Below are 21841 nucleotides of genomic sequence, written 5' to 3' on the forward strand. Positions count from 1 at the left end.
GGATAAGAATCTGCCTGCCAAAACAGGGGACACTGGTTCAATCCCTGGTCTGGGAAGATTCCACATACTGAGGAGCAATTAAGCCTGTATGCCATAACTACTGAACCCGCGTGTCACATCTACTGAAGCCCGTGCTCCACAAGAGAAGCAATGGAAAGGCTGCACGCCACAACAAAGAGTAGCCTCCACTCACCACGACTAGAGAAAGCCTGCGTGCAGCAATGAAGACCTGGAACAACCACAAACAAAATAAATTTTTTTAATTTTAAAAAATAAAATTTTTGCAGCTATCAATGAAATAAAGCAGGCTCTTCAAGAAGCTAGCAAAATAACTCAAACTCCACTCAACACAGTTCAAAAGACTAACCTTTTCTAAGATCTAAACCAAACCTTTTCTAAGATTGCTAAACCAAAGAACACTGTTCTCATAGATACTGTGTTAGATGTGTTAAGTCACTTCAGTCATGTCTGATTCTTTGTGACCCCATGGACTGTACCCACCAGACTCCTCTGCCCATGGGATTCTCCAGGCAAGAATACTGGAGTGGGCTGTCATTTCCTCCTCCAGGGTCTCATAGATACTGCTGCTGCTAAGTCGCTTCAGTTGTGTCCGACTCTGTGCGACCCCATAGATGACAGCCTACCAGGCTCCCCCGTCCCTGGGATTCTCCAGGCAAGAACACTGGAGTGGGTTGCCATTTTCTTCTCCAATGCATGAAAGTGAAAAGTGAAAGTGAAGTCGCTCAGTCGTGTCCGACTCCTAGCGACCCCACGGACTGCAGCCCGCCAGGCCCCTCCGCCCATGGGATTTTCCAGGCAAGAGTACTGGAGTGGGTTGCCATTGCCTTCTCCCTCATAGATACTAAAGGTCAGTAATTTCATTAGATTGCTTGAAACCAGCAGACCACTATCTAACACGCAGATCTGGCTATCGTCATCTACCCTGTATGTAGACACCACTTCAGCAAGTTGACTTGCTGAACGTGCATGATTCCCCAGTGTTCTTACCTGGTTACTCTTTCTGGACTTCAGTTTTCCTATCTATAAGATGACCTTAAGAGCTCTTACTAGCTTAAAATCCTATGATCCTTGGTCAGACCAAAATGACTTTTATCCCAATAGCCTGATAAAATAAATCTATTAAAAAAAAAATACAATCCAAAGAGTTAACCCTCATCCAATGCTATTTAACCCCTTCACATTTTGTTCCATCTAGATATTTATAACAGTCCAGGCACTCTATTAGACCATCTCTTTAAAATCAAAACAGATGCTCAATGATAATAGTTTTTTCTACTGGTACTCAGAGTACACAGGTTTTTCTCATGTATTATTTCATTTAATCTTCACAACCCTAAAAGGTAGGCATCTTTATCTCAGTGTTTTTCAACTAGCAGTGATCTTGCCTCCTCTCTCCCAACCCTGGGGACATCTGGGAATATCTAGTGACATTTTCCATTGTCACAATTGCTGGGAAAGGAGGGACTGATACTGGCACCTGGTAGGGAGAGGCCGAGGATGCTGCTAAACATCTCATGAGGCACAAGACAGCTTCCCACAGTGAAAAACTATCTGGTCCAAGATGTCAATAGTTTCAAGAGGAGAGCCCCTGCTGGCATTGTCTATCAGTTAAGAAATCAAAGATTCAGAGAGCTTAACTTATCTGCACAGTTACACAGATCTCAAATCATCTCTGAATGCCATCAAAGCCGATGACACGTCCCATCACATATGCAACTACTCGAGACTGTTTCTGATTAAACATATATTGTTTTCTTATCACTGTCTCCCCTTCCCCACTTAGTCTTGGTATACTTTGCTAAGTCACTTTAGTCGTGTCCGACTCTGTGCGACCCCATAGATGGCAGCCCACCAGGCTCCCCCATCCCTGGGATTCTCCAGGCAAGGACACTGGAGTGGGTTGCCATTTCCTTCTCCAATGCAGTAAAGTGAAAAGTGAAAGTGAAGTTGCTCAGTTGTGTCTCACTCTTAGCGACCCCATGGATTGCAGCCTAACAGGCTCCTCCGTCCATGGGATTTTCCAAGCAAGAGTACTGCAGTGGGGTGCCATTAGATTTTGCTAATTATCATCAGTTGATCTCATCTAGGAGAAGATTCAGAAGAAGCTTTCTCAGACTATAAGATCAGATTAAAGAAATGTCTTCTCTTATGCTATCACTGCATCCAGTATATATAGCTTTGCTGCAGCAACTACCATATGGAGCTGTGCTTGTATGACTTTCTCCCCTTTAGACTATAAGCTCCTTGACAGCAAGGTTTCCCTCTTCGTTTCTGAATTCCAAAGAAAGTATCTCAGCAGAGTTTACAATTCATAAATGTTTGTTAAGCAAACAAAAGAAAACTGACCAAGTTACACAGTATACTCCAAAATGCACAGCTACTAAATGACTACAGGATTCAGATTTAAGTCTCTCCATCATCAAAGCCTATAATTACTACATTCTCAGTGAAGTTAAAAATGAGATGATTATTATCTCCTCTTTATCTTGTCTGTGGGAATTCTTCAATCATAAACATATCAGGAATTATATATAAAGTCCTTGTTTTAAAAACAGTTTATAATCATACAAATTTTCCTGTCTTATACTTGTGAACATTCTGTGAAAGCTTGAAAGATAGTTAACATGTAACAACAGTGATATTCTTTCCCAAATAACACAATTATAAAGGGGCAGTTATATTTTTATTTGATAGTCTCCCTGAGTTCAACATTCACTACATAGAAATTAAGGTTATTTTGAGCTGTCACAGAAACTGTTTATAAAAACTAAGCCAGGGTCTCTTAGGAAAAGAAGAACTCACTTTAACTTTAGCTTTTATTTCTTCACTGTCCCCTTCTCCATCATTGCGGGGTTCCATGCCAGACTCCTCCTGGATGTCTTTGTTTAGTACAGAATACTCTTCTAGTAGAGTGTCAAACAAAACTATTCGCTTGTTCTTGAAGAAGCCATAAAAATAGGCATTGCTGTGGGAAGAGCGTTTAGATCCTAAGGAAAAGACAGTTCAAAGCATGGAAAATAATTAAAAAGTCTGGGGTCTTTTGGAGAGATGCCTAGAAACTGAATTACTGGAAAGGACGTTAACATTTTCAAATTGTTTAATACCTGAAGAATATTATATCAACATAAATCACCACCAGCAGTGGAGAGTGTCTGTTTTTCTTCAGTCTTAACAACAAATATTTATGCTCATTGCAGCTTTCTAACAATAAATAAATAAATAAAGCCTAAATATCCAATGGTTGTGGAATGATTCAATTATGATAAAGCTATGAGTTGGAATTTTAAGCAGCCAGAAAAAAAAACTATACTTTTAAAATATTTTAACAAGATAGGAAAAGCTCACCAACATACTGAAAAGGATATAAAACTTCGTGTATACAAAGTTCCATTACTGTTGTGAAAAAATGTACATGTAAATAGAAAAGCCTAACACAAGCCTATTAAGAAATATATTAAAATACTTTAGTGTTTATCACTGGCTTAAAGAAACATGGATTTTTGTTTCCTCCTTTACACTTTCTTCTCTTCCAAAGCTTTTAAAGTAAGTATACTTATTTAATCAGAAAAAATTAAAACTATCTTAAAATCAACTAGAAAAAAAAGCCCTAAATTTTTAGCAGTGGCTAACAGTAGCTAAACTATGGTTGATATTTATTTTCTTCTTTATATTTTTCTTTATTTTCATTATATTTTATGTTCTGCCATGTGCAGTGAACTTATTGGTTAACAATAAACTTTAAGTTCCAATCTTGGCTCTGCCATGTATTATTTGTATAAATGCAAGAAACTTTCTTAATTTCTTTAAGCTTTATTTTCCTGTTTATGACATGAGGCTAGGACTTTTTGGTTTGATTGCCTGGAAGTTAAGAGCCAAACATGTGGTCCAATTTTATCAATGATATAGGATCTTAGCATCTGGAAAGTTGTGTATCTGCATCTTATATTTCTATCTCATTTCTATCTTTCCTAATTTTTTAATTAATTTAAAAATATTTCTTAGAAGTTACCTGAAGTTATCTATGGAAATAGGCAGATAAGCAAAACAAAATTAATGTCTTAGTATCTTCCACCAGCCCAAGGATCTCAAAGTATGGCCCAAAGAATGCCTACCCCAAAATCACCTACAGGTACTTGTTAGACATAAACAGTAGAAATATCCAATAAGTCAAAATGTCTGGGAATGGGGCCAAGGAATCTTTTAACAGACTCTCCAGGGAATTCTTATACTCATTGAAGTTTAAGACCATAAGCTCTTGTATCACTGTGCCTTGCATGTAGCATTTATTCAATAATGCTTGTTTACTGAACAGATTTATCGTACCATTTGAGGTATGAAGTAACATATCTGAGAATTCTGAACACCAAAATGTCCTATGTGATTGTACAGCACTGCCAGCTGTCTCTTCATCTTTTGTTTATGATGTCTTATCTTAATCAACCTCTCAGCAGCATCTGATACAGTTGACCATTCCCTCCTTGAAACACTTTCTTCTCTTATCCCAATAGAAACACCCTCTTCTCCTCATTTTCTTCCTACCTCAGTGGTCTCTCCTCCTCAGCCTCCTTTGCCCACTCTTCCCCCTCAGCTGACCCTGATCTGAGCCCCCTTCTCTTCTCTGAACGCCCTCATCCATGGAAGTATCTACATGCCAGATACTTTCCAGACCACTATGTCCAGCCCTGGCCTCTCCCTAGAACTCTGGACTCATATATCCAGCTGCCTATTTGACAAGCCTACATCTCCACAAGGATGTCTATAGTGCATCTTTGTTGTTTATATTCTCACGTGTCATTTTCTCCCTGACCAGTATTAGAATCCCCTTGCAGAATTTAGGGAATTTAGCATCATGCAAGCCTTTAAGAAATCCAAAAAAGCTGGATATCTGCTTCCCCAGCACTCCTGACAGCTAGCCCAGTGCCCTGGCTCAGTCCATCAGATGCACCCACTGGGGACTCTGAATAGTAGCTAATTACACGAGGAAGCAGGGCAGTGAGAAATTAATTCTGCAGGTGCTAGTGGGAGGGTGTTAGAGATGCAAACTGCTAAACTCCAACAGCAGTGTCCTCACCAGACTGGTTCTTCAGGGTGATTCTGAGTTCCTAGTCTCCCAGTGAAGAGCCCATTTCCCAAGTTTGGCAAATTTAACTTTCCTGTGATCTTGTGACTTATCAAATATTGTTTCAATAAGGAATTTTTCATGTTAAATTAACCATAGTTGGTTTCTATGGCTGACTTGCAACTAATTATTGCTTGTAGAACTCTGGTAGGATATTCAATAGGTATCTCAAATTATAACACACCTAGCAGAACTTCAACTCTCACATACTTGTTCTTCTCCCAGTTTTTTCCCATCTCAGTAGCCTACCATTTATCCAACCATTTAGGCCAAAAATTTAAGTCATTACTTTGAGGTGTCTTGCTCCCTTATTCCTTTACATGTCATCTATTATCAAATTCCATCAACCCTACCTCTAAAACACATCCCTGATATACCCACTTCTCTCCATCAATTACCACTGTTGCTGTGGCTCAGTTGCTAAACTGTGTCCAATCCCTTGCGACCCCATGGACTGTAGCCCCCCAGGCTCCTCTGTCCATGGGGTTTCCCAGGCAAGCATACTGGAGTGGGCTGCTATTTCTTCCTCCAGGGAATCGTTCTGATCCAGGGATCGAACCCAGGTCTCCTACACTGGCAGGTGGATTCTTTACCGCTGAGTCATCAGGATAGACTACTCTAGTCTAATTAACCATTCTCTCCTCCTGAACAGCACCAGCCTTCTGACTGCTCACACTGCTTCTACTCTTGCCTCCCTACCAACTTCTCTATATGGCAACCTAAGATAGGTTAAAAAGTAAAAACCAAGGCCATGTCACTTTCCTACCTAAAACCTTCCATAGCTTTATCTGTGGACTGAAAATTCAAGATTCTTACCCTGATTTACAAAGGCCTAAGTGGTCTGACTCTTGCCTATGTCTCAGATTTTATGTCAAAACACTTTCCTGCCATGCGGCAGCCACACTGGACTTTTTTCTTGAAAATATCAAGCTCTGAACCGTCTCCCCATGGATGGCTCCTTCCTTCAGATCTCAGTTTAAATTCATTTGCTTGGAGAAGTCTTGTCTAATGACCTAATCTAAATAAAGTATCTACTCAGCCATTCTTTGTCACTTCACACCAGTTTAATTCTCTGTGCAATACCTGCTCTCTGATTTTTTCTGAGAACAAGACTACTAGTTTTTCACTTGGTTTTTCCTTTCAGTTTACAAGTCCATAATATGTGTTGCTACTGTTAGTGACAACATTCATTCACTCAAAATATTTTTGAGGATTGTTACCATTATTAACAACAAAAATATGCAATACAGATGAGTAACTTCTGTTTAGCAGAGGTAAATCCCCCAAAGTCAAAAAGGGACTGTGTTATAGAACTAGAATTTAAACCCAAGCCTTTTGGCTCCACAACCTGACCTCTGAAATGCTACCCCCACTACTCAAATCTTGATTTTCCCGTAAAGTCCCATATAACCCTCCATAAAGCCTTCTCTATTTCAGCTAAAATCATATAGTACTGATAGCATATTTCACATATCTTCTCAATTACCTCTATTGTCATAGCATTAGCATTCACATTTTCTGATTATAACCTAAGTGGTCGGCAACTTAGGTTGCTCCCTCAGTAAAAGTGCCTCAGAGATCGTTCTAATATACTCATCATTGTGCTACTAGTTTAACATTAATTAAAAGAATAATAATCTCAGAGGCTAAAGAAGTAGTATGCATTGGTTTATTTTTCTACCATTTCCCCATAGACACGTTCCAACTGTGCCTTCAGCTGGCCACCAAATGTCTAAGATTTCTTTACTCTTCTGGTTACTATTAATTCATCTTTCCTTGATGAAAGACTCCTTGAGACTTTAGTAGTCTTACACAAGCTAACGTAGATGGCTTAACTCTCAAGAGCAGTCATCAGAAAAGCAGATACTTTATAACTAATAAAGTACTATAAAGTACTTTATAACTAATATAAAGTACTCAGTGGTACCAGCCTTGGGTAATTTGCAAGTGAACACTGGAAGTCTTGGGGGAGATAAAGCCAATAACACTGGTTTTGCTTCCAAGCCCCCAAACCAGTGCCAATGGGATCTGAGTCCAAAGCCAGAGTCCAATTCCATTACCTAAAGAAGCCAGGTAGGCAACAGAAGTGCATAAATCAGTCTAGTATCATGACATAACAAGGAGTGAAAAAGGCCTTGGCCCCGAATGAACAATACTGTAAAGCCAAACAAACACAGCCAGAGGCAAGAGCAGGATTTGGCATCAGGCCACCAGTTTCTATCCCTGGACTGTTCTCAATTCTTATAAATCTTCAAAAGCCAAAATGGAAAATCCTAATCTTTAAATAACAAAAACAAACAACGCCCCCCAAAACCAACTGATGTGCTCTTTTATTAAAGTTTTAAGAATAAAGTACTCAACTAAAACAAATTACTCAAATAAAACCTTCTTACCCCAGGGAGCCTTACCTTCAACAACATACACCTTAGTCAAAGGGAAGTCAATACTCTTCGCCATGACCTCGATTTCTTGTTTCAGCTTTCCCTCAGGAAGAGGGGTGAATTTGTCAAATAAAGGGGCAATGTAATCAGCATAGATGGTGACAAGCACCTGAAAAGCAAATGTTAGAACAACCTGATTATGTCCTTAAAGAGAAACGATTCACTATACAAATTCAATACAAAAACAATTATGTAATTCCCAGCCCTGAAAACAGGGACCTTATCTTATTTGTTCTGGTATCCCCAGCCCCAAATGGTACCAGACAGTAAGCACTTAATATGTGTTTGATGAAATGAATCAAAATGAGTAGTCCCTAGATGATAATAATTAAGAAGCCAAATGGTCTGTTCAAAACTATCTTGGGTATTTCTGACACTTCATAAGCCCATCATAACTTGGAATTCTTTCAGGGTAATCATAAGAGACTTGAAGTGTTTGCTAAAAAAAGAACTATTAGAGCTTAATCTGCCTGCTAACACTAATGACTTGCAGTTCACAATTGTACACATGGGCTGAAACAGCACTTCTTTAAGCATTTGGGAGCATTTCTTGTGCTCTCTCTCCTCTCGTTTCAATTAGCCATACAACATATATGTGTAAGTCCAACTAGCACCCGTTTTGCAATTATAATCCACTGGCTGGAAGTGGATGAGCATCATGGTAACCTCATCACGAGTGCAGCTGAAGAGCTGATAGGTGGTGTTTTCTGGGGGCTGTTAATAGACCATTTTGATTGTGTTGTACATAGTGTTTGTGCCATGAAGCAGTTTAGAATTTGGGAAAGAGAAGAGGAAAAGAACATGTGAGGCAGGGATAATGGGGGAGAGGAGAGGAAGAAGGGGAGGGAGGAGGCTGAGAAGAAGAGGGAGCTGGGGAAAGAAAAGGGAGGAGACAGGGAAAAGGGAGGGGCACAGGGGACGGAGAAGAAGAGGTAGAGGGAAAAGGGAAGAAGGAGGAAGGGAAAGGCGGGGAAGGAGGGCAGAAGAAAGCAAATACGGTTATGCTTTCTTCTTCTTATCCCACTTACATCTATTCTCTCTTCAAAATATCCACGGTTTTTAGACACTGGAGCTCAGTCAAGGGTCATCAAAGTTGTCAGTCATCACTCTGGTGGCAACTTACAAATGCACAGCCCCAAACTGCCTGACAACTGGATAATTAAAAGTAACTAACAACTAGCTTCTAGAATCTGTAAGAGTCAGTATAAGGAGAGGAAAATCTATGGTCAGAGTCAGCTCTCCTATTTCTATAGCTAAAAGCAGAAAACAAAAGGGGAATTTATATGAGCACCTATTTATATTTCTTCTGCTTCTTAAGAACAATATAGATGCTAACAAAGATTAAATCACAGTTATCTCACCAAGGTACACTTTGTAAAAGAAAATCAAAACAAAGATTTCACTCACCAGAGATACAACTAGCGTGAACAGCCAGGCATAAATAAAAAAATAGTCTCCCCCAATTTTAATAATGTAAAGTAGAAGTGAAGATACAGGTAATAAAATGCACTGAGTCACAACAAATTTCTTGATCGCATCTTTCATGAAGAAACCCAGAGTCTAAAAAAATAAAAAGTCATCACAAGAAACTGAGAAACTGCTTTTAAAATAATGAGTGAATAAAAAGGATACATTATTAAAGCAATTTTAAAAATGAAAAGGCAGTCATATAAAGACTATATGACAACAGGGGGCCTAAGAGAATAAGTCAATGCTCTGCATTTTACAGTTTAAAATAAACTTATTTAAATGTTATTAGTCGGACATGACTGAGCGACTTCACTTTCACGCATTGGAGAAGGAAATGGCGACCCACTCCAGTGTTTTTGCCTGGAGAATCCCAGGGATGGCGGAGCCTGGTGGGCTGCCGTCTCTAGGGTCGCACAGAGTCGGACACGACTGAAGCGACTTAGCAGCAGCAGCAGCAGCAGCAGCTGAAAAACACTAGATGTTAGTAGTAGAAGAGCTTATGGCAAGACCTTACACTATGATCTTTACCATATCTGCAGTTCCCTTTTTCTAGATTAATTCATGCTGTAAAATAGCAAATTGTTGTTGTTAGCCACTCAGTCGTGTCCGACTCTTTGTGACCCCATGACTGTAGCCTGGCAGGTTCTTCTGTCCATGGGATTGTCCAGGCAAGAATACTGGAGTGGGTTGCCATTTCCTTCTCCAAAATAGCAAATTATGTTTTAATTACTACCAGCAGAGGACAGAAGTGCAAAAGAGCTTCACACTGAAAAGAGAACATTGTATTCTCTAATACCTGTTGATTGAAACCATGCTTTTCTTCTATCACAAAAGTATTATAAAGACTCCAAGGCAAACCAGTTAATGCACTGAAAAGTGTAGCCAACAGCAGAAACACCAAGGACTGAGTGATCTAAACACAAGAGAAAAAAAGGCAGTTTTTTAATATTAATTCATTCTTCAAACAAATTACTAGGGAACAAATCAATGAGTATACACTAAGTACTTACTATAACTCAATGTGCTTGATTCTATGGGTAACACAAGGTCTAAAACATCACCTCCACCCTCAGGGCTTATTTGTAAGACAGGGGGGCAATAAAATACTTCTTCTTTAATTACACGGGCAGCATATGAAAGTTAACTTGAAGTCATACAGACAAAATGGTTAAAAGAACTTAAAAATGAGAGACAGCCACATATGCTGATGAATTCAAGAGGCTACAAAGCTGATGAGACTGGGAGTGCTACTCTGAAGAAAAGAGATAAATTAGTGGAACAGAAGAGACAAAGAGGAATTCCACAGAATTTGTAAAAGCAAGGAGAAAGAAAAGAGCATCCTGAAAGTGAAAGATGACAAGATGATGGGCCTGGAGAAACATAATGGAGCATCAGAAAAGCCGGACCAGGGCAGGTGGGGCAGAGTGTGCTGAAATTTTCACAGAGCCCGAATCCAAGAGAGACAATTGTTCTCAAGGATTCCTTTCATTGCCTTTACAACAGATCCTTAGGAAATCAAAAGCTAAGAACTGCCTCATTTCTATTCACAAACGTTTTCCTATGACAGTGGGGGGACAAGGACTAATTAGCATAAAGGGACTTGTGGGGCGGGGGAAAGGGCAATGAGGCAAACAGAACCCTCTCTTTCCCTCCCACCACATTAGCACTTTCCCTCTTACTCCCCAGTGGACAACTGAATTCTTTCTTTTAAAAAAAATTAATTAATTTTTTGCTGTGCTGGGTCTTCACTGACGCGTGGGTTTTTCTCCAGTTGCCGTGAGCAGGGGCTACTCTCCAGTTGCAGTGTGTGGGCTTCTCAGTGCAGTGGCTTCTCTTGTGGAGCACAGGCTATAGGGCTTGCAGGCTTCAGCTGCAGCAGGTAGCTCAGTAGTTGCAGCTCACTGGCTCGAGAGTACAGGCTCAATAGTTGCGGTACTTGGGCTTAGTTGCCCCAAGGCATGTGGGATCTTCCTGGACTAGGATCAAACCTGTGTCTCCTACACTGGCAGGCAGATTCTTATCCAATGTGCCACCAGGGTAGCCCTTAAAATGGAATTCTTTTAAATGGGAGTATACCACCAAAGCATATTTGATTTGTTAGTAAAGATGCAGCCACTACGTTTCTAAACATAGAAAAAGGGAGACCGGAAGAGGAAGAAAGGAGATTCGGCTACAACATGCAGGTGATTTATTTCAGCATTTGTCCCCAAATGGGAAATGAGATATTTTTTAAAAACAAACAAAACAGATTCCAGGACCTTCTTCAAAACTACTGAGTCAGAATTCCATCTTCAAAAAATATAACCATATTAAATAACAGAGCATAATGTAATCTTGGTATAGGATATGCTTGTTGCAACTTCAGAAGGCCACAAGCTCCAGAGCCCATGTGCCACAACTAGAGAGTCTGGGTGCTACAAAAAAGATCCCGCATGTGATGTAGCCAAATAATTAATTAATTAATAGGTCTAATTCCCTAATCACTGGGCTTATTTCCCCCTTAAACACTAAGATTCCAAGGGTGTTTTAAATTATTTTGCCTTAAACACTAAAACAGCCGGCACCATTCCCTGCCTATTATCAACCCCTCCCCTTCCAATCCATCCTACACACACCTCAGATGAACCTAAAATGCCACTTCTCTACTTAAAAAATTTGTAATGGCTTTAAAAGACTGCAAACTCATTATGCTTTTAACAATTTTCATAATCCAATCCTAAAATGCTACTTTTCACTACTCTTTTCTAAGACCCTTCTACTCCTAACAGATAACTGTATGCTAGCATTTAGAAAGATGATTGAGTTGAGGAAGATATTAATACTTTAGTTGAAAAAAGGAGGTGTGACAGTCACACTGGGAAAACTGGAGAACACAGAAACACCCAGGACCTTTTCTCAGAAGAACCCCAATTCTAACTCAGAAAGGAGAAAATATCTTAGAAACAAGATCTACTGGGCAGTGAGGGGAAAGGGTTTTGACTTGTAGCTTCTCAAAGGCAACATGATCTGGGCTCTAGCCCCATAAGTGAATAACTTAAGGTTCCAGGACACAGAATATTATAAAGTCCTGTGCCATGAGGGTGGAGTGATCCAGACCAAAATGGTCTGATGGCATACTTCACCTCTTGTCTGAGATGAACCTACTCATTCCAGCTCATATTCATAACGTGGCAACAGAACTCTAGAACATTCTGTGTCTTTAAGTTGAGCACCTGCTGGAAAAGGTTGGGTCAAATCTCACTGTCAAAAAGTAAGGACACTAATTATGAGACCACTTGCTGATATTCTTGAAAGCAGAAAAGTGAGTGCAAGTCACTCAGTCGTGTCTGACTCTTTGCAACCCCCTGGACTATACAGTCCATGGAATTCTCTAGGCCAGTTTACTAGAGTGGATAACCCTTCCCCTCTCCAAGGGATCTTCCCATCCCAGGGATTGAACCCAGGTCTCCCACAATGCAGGCAGATTCTTTACCAACTGAGCTATCAGGGAATCCCGGAAAGCAGAAAGTCCTGTTGAAAAACACACTACCTATGCCTAAGGATATGTTGAGGTCCACTTAGTCCTCTTCTTCTTTTTTTAGTGAAGAAATTGGTCTTCGTTATATAAGAAGTGCATGCTTACTACTGAATCTTCTTAAGAGATAAGCAAAAATAAGGAAATAAAAATTGCCAAAATTCTCTCCAGAGGAAACTACTTTTCAAATTTTGGTATGTACTAGTTCAGGTTTCTTATAGATGTGAAACCTGTCTACAACAATGGATACCTCTATATGCAATCAAGGAAAATTGAACCAACTTAAATATTCATCACTAGGACACTAGTTGTATGAAAAATCTGTATGGATATTCACATACTTTTACTTTCATATGCTGCTTCATTACTGACTTTTCCATTCAACAATAAGTTATATGAAATAATAGTACAATATTATTTTCTCCCTGTCCAACTGGCAAAAATAAGAATATCATGTATATAATAAGTACTTTGGGATCCAAGAAAGAGGTATTTTAATACTTCATACACTATGAAAAAACATAAACCAAGAAGAGCTGTTTTAGGTAAGAATTTGATCAGCTCTTTCTTCTATACCATGTACATTAGATGTGAATTTCAATACCAATCTTTCTTTACTTTCTTTTTAAGTATTTATTCATTTGGCTGCATCAGGTCTTAGCTGTGGTACACAGGCTCTTTGGTGCAGCCTGCAGGCTTCTCTCTAGTTGCAGCACATGGGCTTCAGAGCACATGGGCTCTCCAGTCATGTCACACACAGGCTTAGTTGCTTCACGACATGTGAGATCTTCCCAGAGCAGGGACCCAAGTCCCCTGCATTGGAAGGCAGACTCTTAACCACTGGGCCACCAGGGAAGTCCCTATACTTTCATCTTTGTTGGCCAATTCCCTCTTTCAGTGATCCATCTTTGTGAAATGTCACGTGGGTTTATAGCTGGGAGACAGGAGACAACACAACTGCACACTCTGAATCACTGAACAGCAGTTGGGCAGTGACCAGCCACTGGCAGAATTTGAAGAGTGATGTGATCAGTCACTGTATGAGCATCTGTTATTTGCACAGTGATTTGTGAACTGAAGAGCTAGCAGGGAACTTGTACTTTATGCAGTTATGCACATAACATATTGTGGTAAGTGAAATTTGAAACTGCTGAGGGGCTGGTGTTATTAACTAAACCAAGGAAACGGAAATGTGTGTATATCAGAATGGCGCAGACTGAGGACTGCTGCCAGTACCAGGCACCCATCAAAGAAAATGAAGATCTATATACACAGACAGAAAGAGAGCTCTAAAACATTGTTAAATGCAAAGATAATGTCTAAGAACATTATATAAAAAACTTCCTGTTAAGGTAAGGAATATTTTTATATGTATGTATATAGATTGGGTTCATTAATTCAACAAATATTTATGAAGCACCTACTCTGTGACTAGCATTGTTCTAGGCACAAGCCACAGCAGTGAAGAAAATATGTAAGGTCTCTGTCCCCTTATAAGCTAAAAGTTTTGTCAGGGTGATAGATCAAAAGTAAACAAATACACAATAAGATAAATGGAGGGCTTCCCTGGTGGCTCAGACAGTAACGATAAATGCAGACAGTGGTAAATGCATTTGTAAAGAAAATAAAATAAGGCGATATGCTTCACTGAAGAGTGCCAGAAGGATGACATTGTAGCTGATAGTGGTCAAAGAAGGCCTCTTAGGAACCAGCCATGTTTACAGAAAACCACCTTAAACTGTTTACAAAACAATGCAGAGAACAAGCAAGTAAACAGCAATAGTGCAATGGCAGGTCAGGACATGTCTACAAAAATACAGAGATATCACAGGAAGAGGAGGTCTTAAAAGAGTTTGGCTTCCTTAGAAAACAGTATACAAAAAGGGACGCAGGATGAGCTGAATTAAAGCCCAAGGTACCTACACATGTCATGTTGAAGAGACGCATCATTTCGTATAAACAGGAAGGAGAGAACAGACCAATTACCGAGAAAAAGTCAAAAAGAGTGTCCCAGCATCCATTATAGGCAAAGTCTCAGGTCTAAGGCTTTGATTCCAACACTGTACCTAGAATTCCCAGAAGTGGGCCACCAACTCAAGAAGCTCAGTGGAGATACTAGGAGATACACTCTGTCTCTGTTGAAAGTATCTGCTATACATGTGTAGCACAGGGATCTGCTTAGCTTAAGTTCAACAAAATTCATGCTTTACTTTTCACTGATTGCAGAAAGAAGTTTCTAAAAATCAGCTGCCTACCCAGAGGCTACATTACCTAGTTCCCTTGCATCTGAGGCTAAATGACTGGTTCACCAAAGAAATGTGAATGCCAAGGACAGGTATCACTTCGGAGACAAGGAGGTTAAGAAGGGGATGCACTTTCTCCACCTCCCATTCCTTCTGCCTGTGGGATGCAGAGAACATAGGGGCACTTAGGGAGTGGCAGAGCCATATAAGAAGAGACTGGGTCTCTGGCTTACCACATAAAAGGATGTCACCTGTCGACTCCCAAAATACTCACACTGGACTACTATGTCATTGAGAAATAAACTACTGTGATAAGCCATTGAAATTCTGGAGTTTACTACAGTAATGTATACTATCTTAACGTAAGTGGATGAGAACTACACAGAGAAACCTTCATTAGGTAGAAGCCAAAAAATTAACTTGACTAGAAAGCTGGCCAAGGAAGAAGAAAAGACTGACAAATATATGCTAATGAATGACATACCTCATATTCTGGTCCAAAGCCAGCATAACCACAGAAGCGCCCAGAGAGTCTCCAGAGGTACGGAATTCCTCCAAAGAGAAGAATAAGCTGTAAAACAAAGCATATATTGGTCACATTTAAGCAGTACTAGAAACTACCATTGGAGAAGGTGATGGCACCCCACTCCAGTACTCTTGCCTGGAAAATCCCATGGACGGAGGAGCCTGGTAGGCTGCAGTCCATGGGGTCGCAAAGAGTCAGACACGACTGAGCGACTTCACTTTCACTTTTCACTTTCCTGCATTGGAGAAGGAAATGGCAACCCACTCCAGTGTTCTTGCCTGGAGAATCCCAGGAACCGGGGAGCCTGGTGGGCTGCCGTCTATGGGGTCGCACAGAGTCGGACACAACTGAAGCGACTTAGCAGCAGCAGCAGAAACTACCATATGAGAGTATGTTAAAAAAAAAAGAGAGAGAGAGACCTATCTTATTTAGGATAAAACACACATTTAGACAAATAGAAACCAACTGAGATACTAAGGTTAGACTGTTAAGCAAAAGTTTTTCGCCTATACATTTTATATGGATGAATTGTATACGTTATTTTATCTCAATAAAGCTGTTTAGAGACAGAAAGAGGGAAAAAAAAAAAAAAAAAACTTTTGTCAAAAGACCAGAAAAGACCTTAAGAATCAGGAACTAAGCTTAGAATGACTGAATCAACTTATCAAAAATCCTACAAGTGACAGAAATGGGATTTAGGCCAGGCTCTATGGCTCCATAACTGGCTTCTCCTTGAAAGGAAACAGCTCTCTTGGTTAGAACAAAGCATTAGTATTGGTGTAATTAAACACGTCCACCTACCAAACTGGGGGACAGAATAGGCTATCAGAGCCATCTCTGGATAAGGAAAAAGGGAATCCTGAGGTGGGAATCAGGGTTTCACAGGAGTAGGCCCCTTTCTCAGCACCACCCTTTGTCTTGAGCAGATAAAGTGAACAGAGATATTCACCAAACCAACAAGACATAGGAATGAGGGAGCAGTTTTTAAAAATGTGAAAAGAATATATGCTTACAAAACATGACTTCTCACAACAGATACCAAGTTTGTGGAAGCATTTTGTCCAAGAGGAGTCATTATATTGTTTTTTCACCCATGGAGCCTTGGAAACACAATGATCACACTCCTTGGTCAGAAGCACAATATTCCCATCCATTCAGACATGGTTCCTTGTGGCTTTGAGAATTTGGGGCATTATCATATATTGCACAGGTGTCCTTCCAATCCACTTTCCATTTTTATATATGTATCCATAAATAACATAGTGGTTTGGTGCTAGTGGTATTATTTAATTGCTAAGTCATGTCCGACTCTGTCTGACCCCATGGACTGTAGTCTGCCAGGCTACTTTGTCCGTGGGATTTCCTGGGCAAGAATACTGGGGTGGGCTGCCATTTCCTTCTCCAGGGGATCTTCTCAACCCAGGGATCAAACCTGCATCTCCAGCCTGGCAGGAGGATTCTTTACCACTGGAGCCACCAGGGAAGCCTAATATAGTGGTTTACCTATGCTTTTTAAGAATATATATAAATGAGATCATATTGTATTTATCATTCTACAACTTGCTTTTTACACTCTACATCTTTTTAGATCCATATATGGTGAGTTTTAACTTTATTTGGCATTATCAGCCTGTTCTCTAAAGTGTTTATACCAAATTATATTCCCATTAGAGCATTCCTGTTTTCCACTATCTCACTCATACTTGATCTATTCATCTTTCAAATTTTTAAAAATATTTATTTGGCTACCTCAAGTCTTAGTTGCAGCACGTGGGATCTTTTATTGTGGCACACGGGCTCAGTAGTTATGCTGTATGGGCTCAGCTGCCCAGAGGCATGTGAGATTTTAGTTCCCCAACCAGGGATCGAACTCACATTCCCTGCACTGCAAGGCAGATTCTTAACCACTGGACCACGAGAGGAGTCCCCATCTTTTGGAGTTTTACCAGTATGCAGGGGATTGATATAATACCACAGGTTTCAAATATGGTCTCTGGAACAGCATCAGCATTGCCTGGGAATCTGCTAGAAATACGTCTCCGGCTCCACCTTAGAACCAGAATCAGAAACTGGGAGAGGGGCCCAAGAGTCAGTCTCCAGTTATATGTGGTGTACAACCAAGGTCTGAAAATCACTATTTTAATAAACTGCTTTTTAAAAGTAAGGCCCCCTTAACTCTATATCCATTGTTTCCGTTTTAACTAACTCAATCTTGGGTATAAACTGTTTTCCCAGAGGACATGCTTTGGCACCACTCTGTGTGGTATATGCTCCACTTGTTGAACTAATTGACTTGGAATGGCATTTCCTTCATCCTATTCTCAATACTAATAAATAATGCAGAGTTAAGGATTTATAATGCTTTGGGGAAAAGGCTGGAACACCTATGATTAAAAGTCCAGCTTTTAAGTAAGTGTCAAGGGTAGCTTTACTATGAACTCTGAATGCATCTGGAAACAGCTAATGCTAATGTTTTTTGGCATGCTTTGGAGAACAAAAAACAAAACACAGCCAACAGTAAAGTTTCTCTGTATAGACAGTATGTCCTTTAAAAAGAACTAATGATGCCAAGAGAAACAAGTCACCTGCTTTCACATATATTATTTCACTAAAGTCTTGAAAAGCAGCCAGGCTAGGGAGCACAGTAATCTCTATCTTATAGATAAGGTGACTGACACTCAGAAATGTTAAAGTAACTTGCCCAGAGAAACCCAATGACTAAGTCATTGCTTTGTGTTGAGTAACGTACTAATTGCTTCATTTATATTATCTTACTCAGTCCTTGCCACAAATCATATGAAATACAATATTAATCTATCTGCTTCTCATCTTAAAAGAGGAGAAAAAATGAGACTCAAAGAGGATGAACTGCTCACTTAGAAGTGATCAGAAATTAGAGAAGCTAGTTTGAAATTTTTCCACTCTGCCCTACTCTACTCCCCAACCATTCCATTTCTTGAGAGGGCTCTTTAGTGACAACTATGAGATAGCAGGCCTTCCCTGGTGGCTCAGATGGTAAAGCGTCTGCCTACAATGCGGGAGACCCAGGTTCAATCCCTGGGTCGGGAAGATCCCCTGGAAAAGGAAATGGCAACCCACTCCAGTATTCTTGCCTGGAAAATCCCATGGACGGAGGAGCTTGGTTGGCTACTGTCCATGGGGTCTCAAAGAGTGGGACATGACTGAGCGACTTCACTATCACTATGAGATAGCAGGAAAGCTCGTCTCAGAGAGTGCAGACATTTTATATCTGGGTGCTTTGTCACATTTGTGTGAACAGTGGCATCTGTAATTGGTCACATGGGCCTCTTATGTTCCCTTGGGTAGAAAGTAGCACAGCAAGAAAGTCTAATTTAATTTTTGTACTTTTTCTTTGTGACCAAAGCTTACAAACCAATTAATTTTAATCAACACAATGGGAACTAATGAACTTGCTTTCAAACAGAACAGGATTTCAAAGTAACACAAAACGCTTCTTATCTAATGGCAAACATAGTTTACTAATTCCCCAAGGATAAATTTACTATATCCATGTTGCCAGTCCGAGAGTTTCAAGAATGGTTTCCTTTTTAGATTCAGAAGAACAGAGTCTGAAACTCTGTTCTCTCATTTGGCAGTGAGGGTCACCTGGCCATTATATGATCAAGCTGTTTAATTTCTCTGAGCCTTTGCTTTCTCATCCATAAAAAGAGAATAATAATGCCTATATACTTTCCACCTCAGTGTGTGTGTGGCTAAGTCGCTTCAGTCATGTCCAACTCTGTGTGACGCTATGGACTGTACTCCCAGGCTCCTCTGTCCATGGGATTCTCCAGGCAAGAATACTGGAGTATTCTTGCTCCATGCCCTCCTCCAGAGGATCTTCCTGACCAAGGGATTGAACCCGTGTCTCTTACATCTGCTGCGATAACAGGCCAGTTCTTTACTAGTGCCACCTGGGAAGCCCTTCTAGAACCTCAGAGCACTGTTGTAAACATCAAACAAAACCATAAATATAAAAGCAATATATGAAGTGAAAATCACAACTCATACAATTATTATGAAGATGACTGTTACTGTTCCCAGCTTTAGCCCATCAGTACAGCTTCTAGTTTAAGCCATAGCACATTACAAAGGTCTCTCATTCTATATATGGATTCTTCCAACCTCTGTCATCTCCTAGAACAAACTGAGCCATTCCCATGGACTCCAAGCATAATAAACAAGCTACCACCCATCTTTCCAAGAATGGTTTATGTGACAGCCAAGGAGACTGAAAATATTTTCCCTGTCATTGTATAATGGCCTTGTAGGGGTAAGTAAATGAATTTCAAAGAATCAGACATCAATGAGGGGAAAGGACAGTGTCTAATTCTACCCCTCTACTTGCATCTGAAGGCTGATTTCCTACTTGGACCATGTCTCTAATAGAAGAAATGCTTCAAATAAATTAGCCAATACCAGATACAATTCACATATATCACACATGTATATTTTTCCTGGCTTGGCTGGAAGGCACTGAGTTTTAATATTAATCTTCAGTATCTCAGTAAATAAACTTGGCTTGGACTAGTAAAAATAATAAAAAGTCAATTCCGAAAAGACTAATTACTAGCAATCACTGTGTACCCCAAAAGGCAATATAATTTTATTTTTCAGACCATTTATTAATTTTTCTAAAATGCCTCTTCCAGAATCTTTGCCACTTTCCATAATCTTAAGGAAATCAGAGAGCTTCCTAACAACTTGGTTCTAACCACACTAGTCTTAATAATACATATTTGTCAATGCAAATTTTGTGACTTACTAGACAATTCTATAATCATTTAACAAAGCTACAAACAGCTGGTTTCTTTTACTGATGAAACAATTATGGTAGCCAATCTCAATTACTTTCACGTGTCTGTATTTTTGCCATAAGCTTCTTTGCTTTAAATATGTTGCTGCAAACATTTTCACAGCATAACCAACTGGCTGTAAATAAACTTCTTGTGAAAAATAAAACAACTGGTTGACAGTTTGGGGGTTGACAATTTGGTTTCAACTGCCCAAAATTAGTTAGCATAACCTGCAGTTAGTGATGTTATTGATGGCTTTACTGAATTGGCTTCTTACTTTGAAACACACTACTTCACAGGAGAAAGAGGCACTGAGGGTCTCAAAGGTGCACAGTTGAACCCATATTTCCCATAGAATTTTGGAACATCTATCAATGGACATATTACAATACACCAGAAAAAAATACAGTATAGAGGCTTTAACAAAGCAATACAGGGCTCAGTTACAAATATACATCCTAGGATTTGTAAACCAGTACTTCTCTTAACAAAGGAATAAGTTTTAATGAAAAAGTGCAATACTAAACAATGAGACAAATCAACAAGAAAAAAATGTATACAATACTATGAACAAAAGACTTGGAAGACAAAAATGCTTATGTACAATTTACAAAATAATATTAGTTATTACACAGTATTGACATGAATTCACACACATTTTAAATGCATTCAAATGTTCTACATTTTGCAATAATGTCTTAATTTTGGTATCAATTTTACATGCTTCATTATGTCTTTTTTAATGTCCCTCTTTTATTGTTCATTATTTTATCTTTTATGGCAAAAATGCCTTACAGTCAATTGGTTACGTGAAGAAAATGTTTGCAGCAAAGATGCTTACAGTGAAAGTACCTAAAACCTTATTTTCAATTTAGGAATCTTTCTCTTAGTGATACTGAGGGATCTAAAAGAGTTCTGGAGAAATTATGACAGAATATTCTCTCAAAAAGAGTATAAAATCAAGCCATGAAAAGACACAGGAGACTTGAGTGCCTATTACTAAGTGAAAGAAGCCCATCTGAAAAGGTTATAAGCTATAAGATTCCAATTACATGACATTCTGGAAAAGGCAAAACTGTGGGAATAATAAAAAGATCAGTTGTTGCCGAGGATGAGCAGGCAGGCAGGGATGAACAGGCAGAGCACAGGCCAGTGAGACTGTTCTGTATGGTACAGTAATGGCAGATATTTGTCATTATACTTTTGTCCAAACCTGCAGAATGGGAAATACCAAGGCAATGTAATTATGGACTCTGAGTGATAGCGATGTGTCAGTGTAGGTTAATCCATTGAAGTGAACGTGTCATTTTGACTCAGGATGTTGACAGTGGGAGAGTTCTGCACATATGTAGGGGCTCAGGGTATACGGGGGTGTCTGCACTTTTCACTCAGTTTTGCTGTCAACCTAAAACTGCTCTAAAAAACAGTCTAGTCTTTTTTTAAAAAAGAATATATACCCATTTTTCATTAATATAAACTTATGGATTCTATTCATGTATATATCACTCTATATTGTACTATTTATCAATAGTAGCTCTTAAAAACTTCAACAAAATTTAACTTATATAACTTAATTTTGTGCCTAATGAAATAAGTAGAGTATGCTGTTTTGGCTCAGTTAGATATATGATAGATACATAGAATGAGTCACATTTCAGAATAACAGAATGGTGCTGAGTTTTAAACTAAG

General features: G+C 39.4%; 1 protein-coding gene across 3 annotated transcripts in view; it reads right to left on the bottom strand.

Annotated features, from left to right (window-relative positions):
* The window catches only part of ZMPSTE24 (zinc metallopeptidase STE24), a 52485-nt gene that overhangs the window by 26294 nt on the left and 4350 nt on the right, over positions 1–21841 (bottom strand). For 2 of the 3 annotated variants that reach the window (XM_055586282.1, XM_055586280.1), the window contains exons 3-8: positions 15293–15379; positions 9848–9964; positions 8989–9141; positions 7549–7690; positions 2824–3008; positions 194–229 (exon numbers count right to left, since the gene is read on the bottom strand). In XM_055586282.1, the coding sequence (XP_055442257.1) occupies positions 194–229; positions 2824–3008; positions 7549–7690; positions 8989–9141; positions 9848–9964; positions 15293–15379 (720 nt within the window). The remainder of the gene's footprint in view (positions 1–193; positions 230–2823; positions 3009–7548; positions 7691–8988; positions 9142–9847; positions 9965–15292; positions 15380–21841) is intronic. The other variant, XM_055586281.1, reaches the window with a different exon arrangement.

This window comes from Bubalus kerabau, chromosome 6 (assembly GCF_029407905.1).
Source record: "Bubalus kerabau isolate K-KA32 ecotype Philippines breed swamp buffalo chromosome 6, PCC_UOA_SB_1v2, whole genome shotgun sequence".
In the NCBI taxonomy this organism is placed as follows: Eukaryota; Metazoa; Chordata; class Mammalia; order Artiodactyla; family Bovidae; genus Bubalus; species Bubalus kerabau.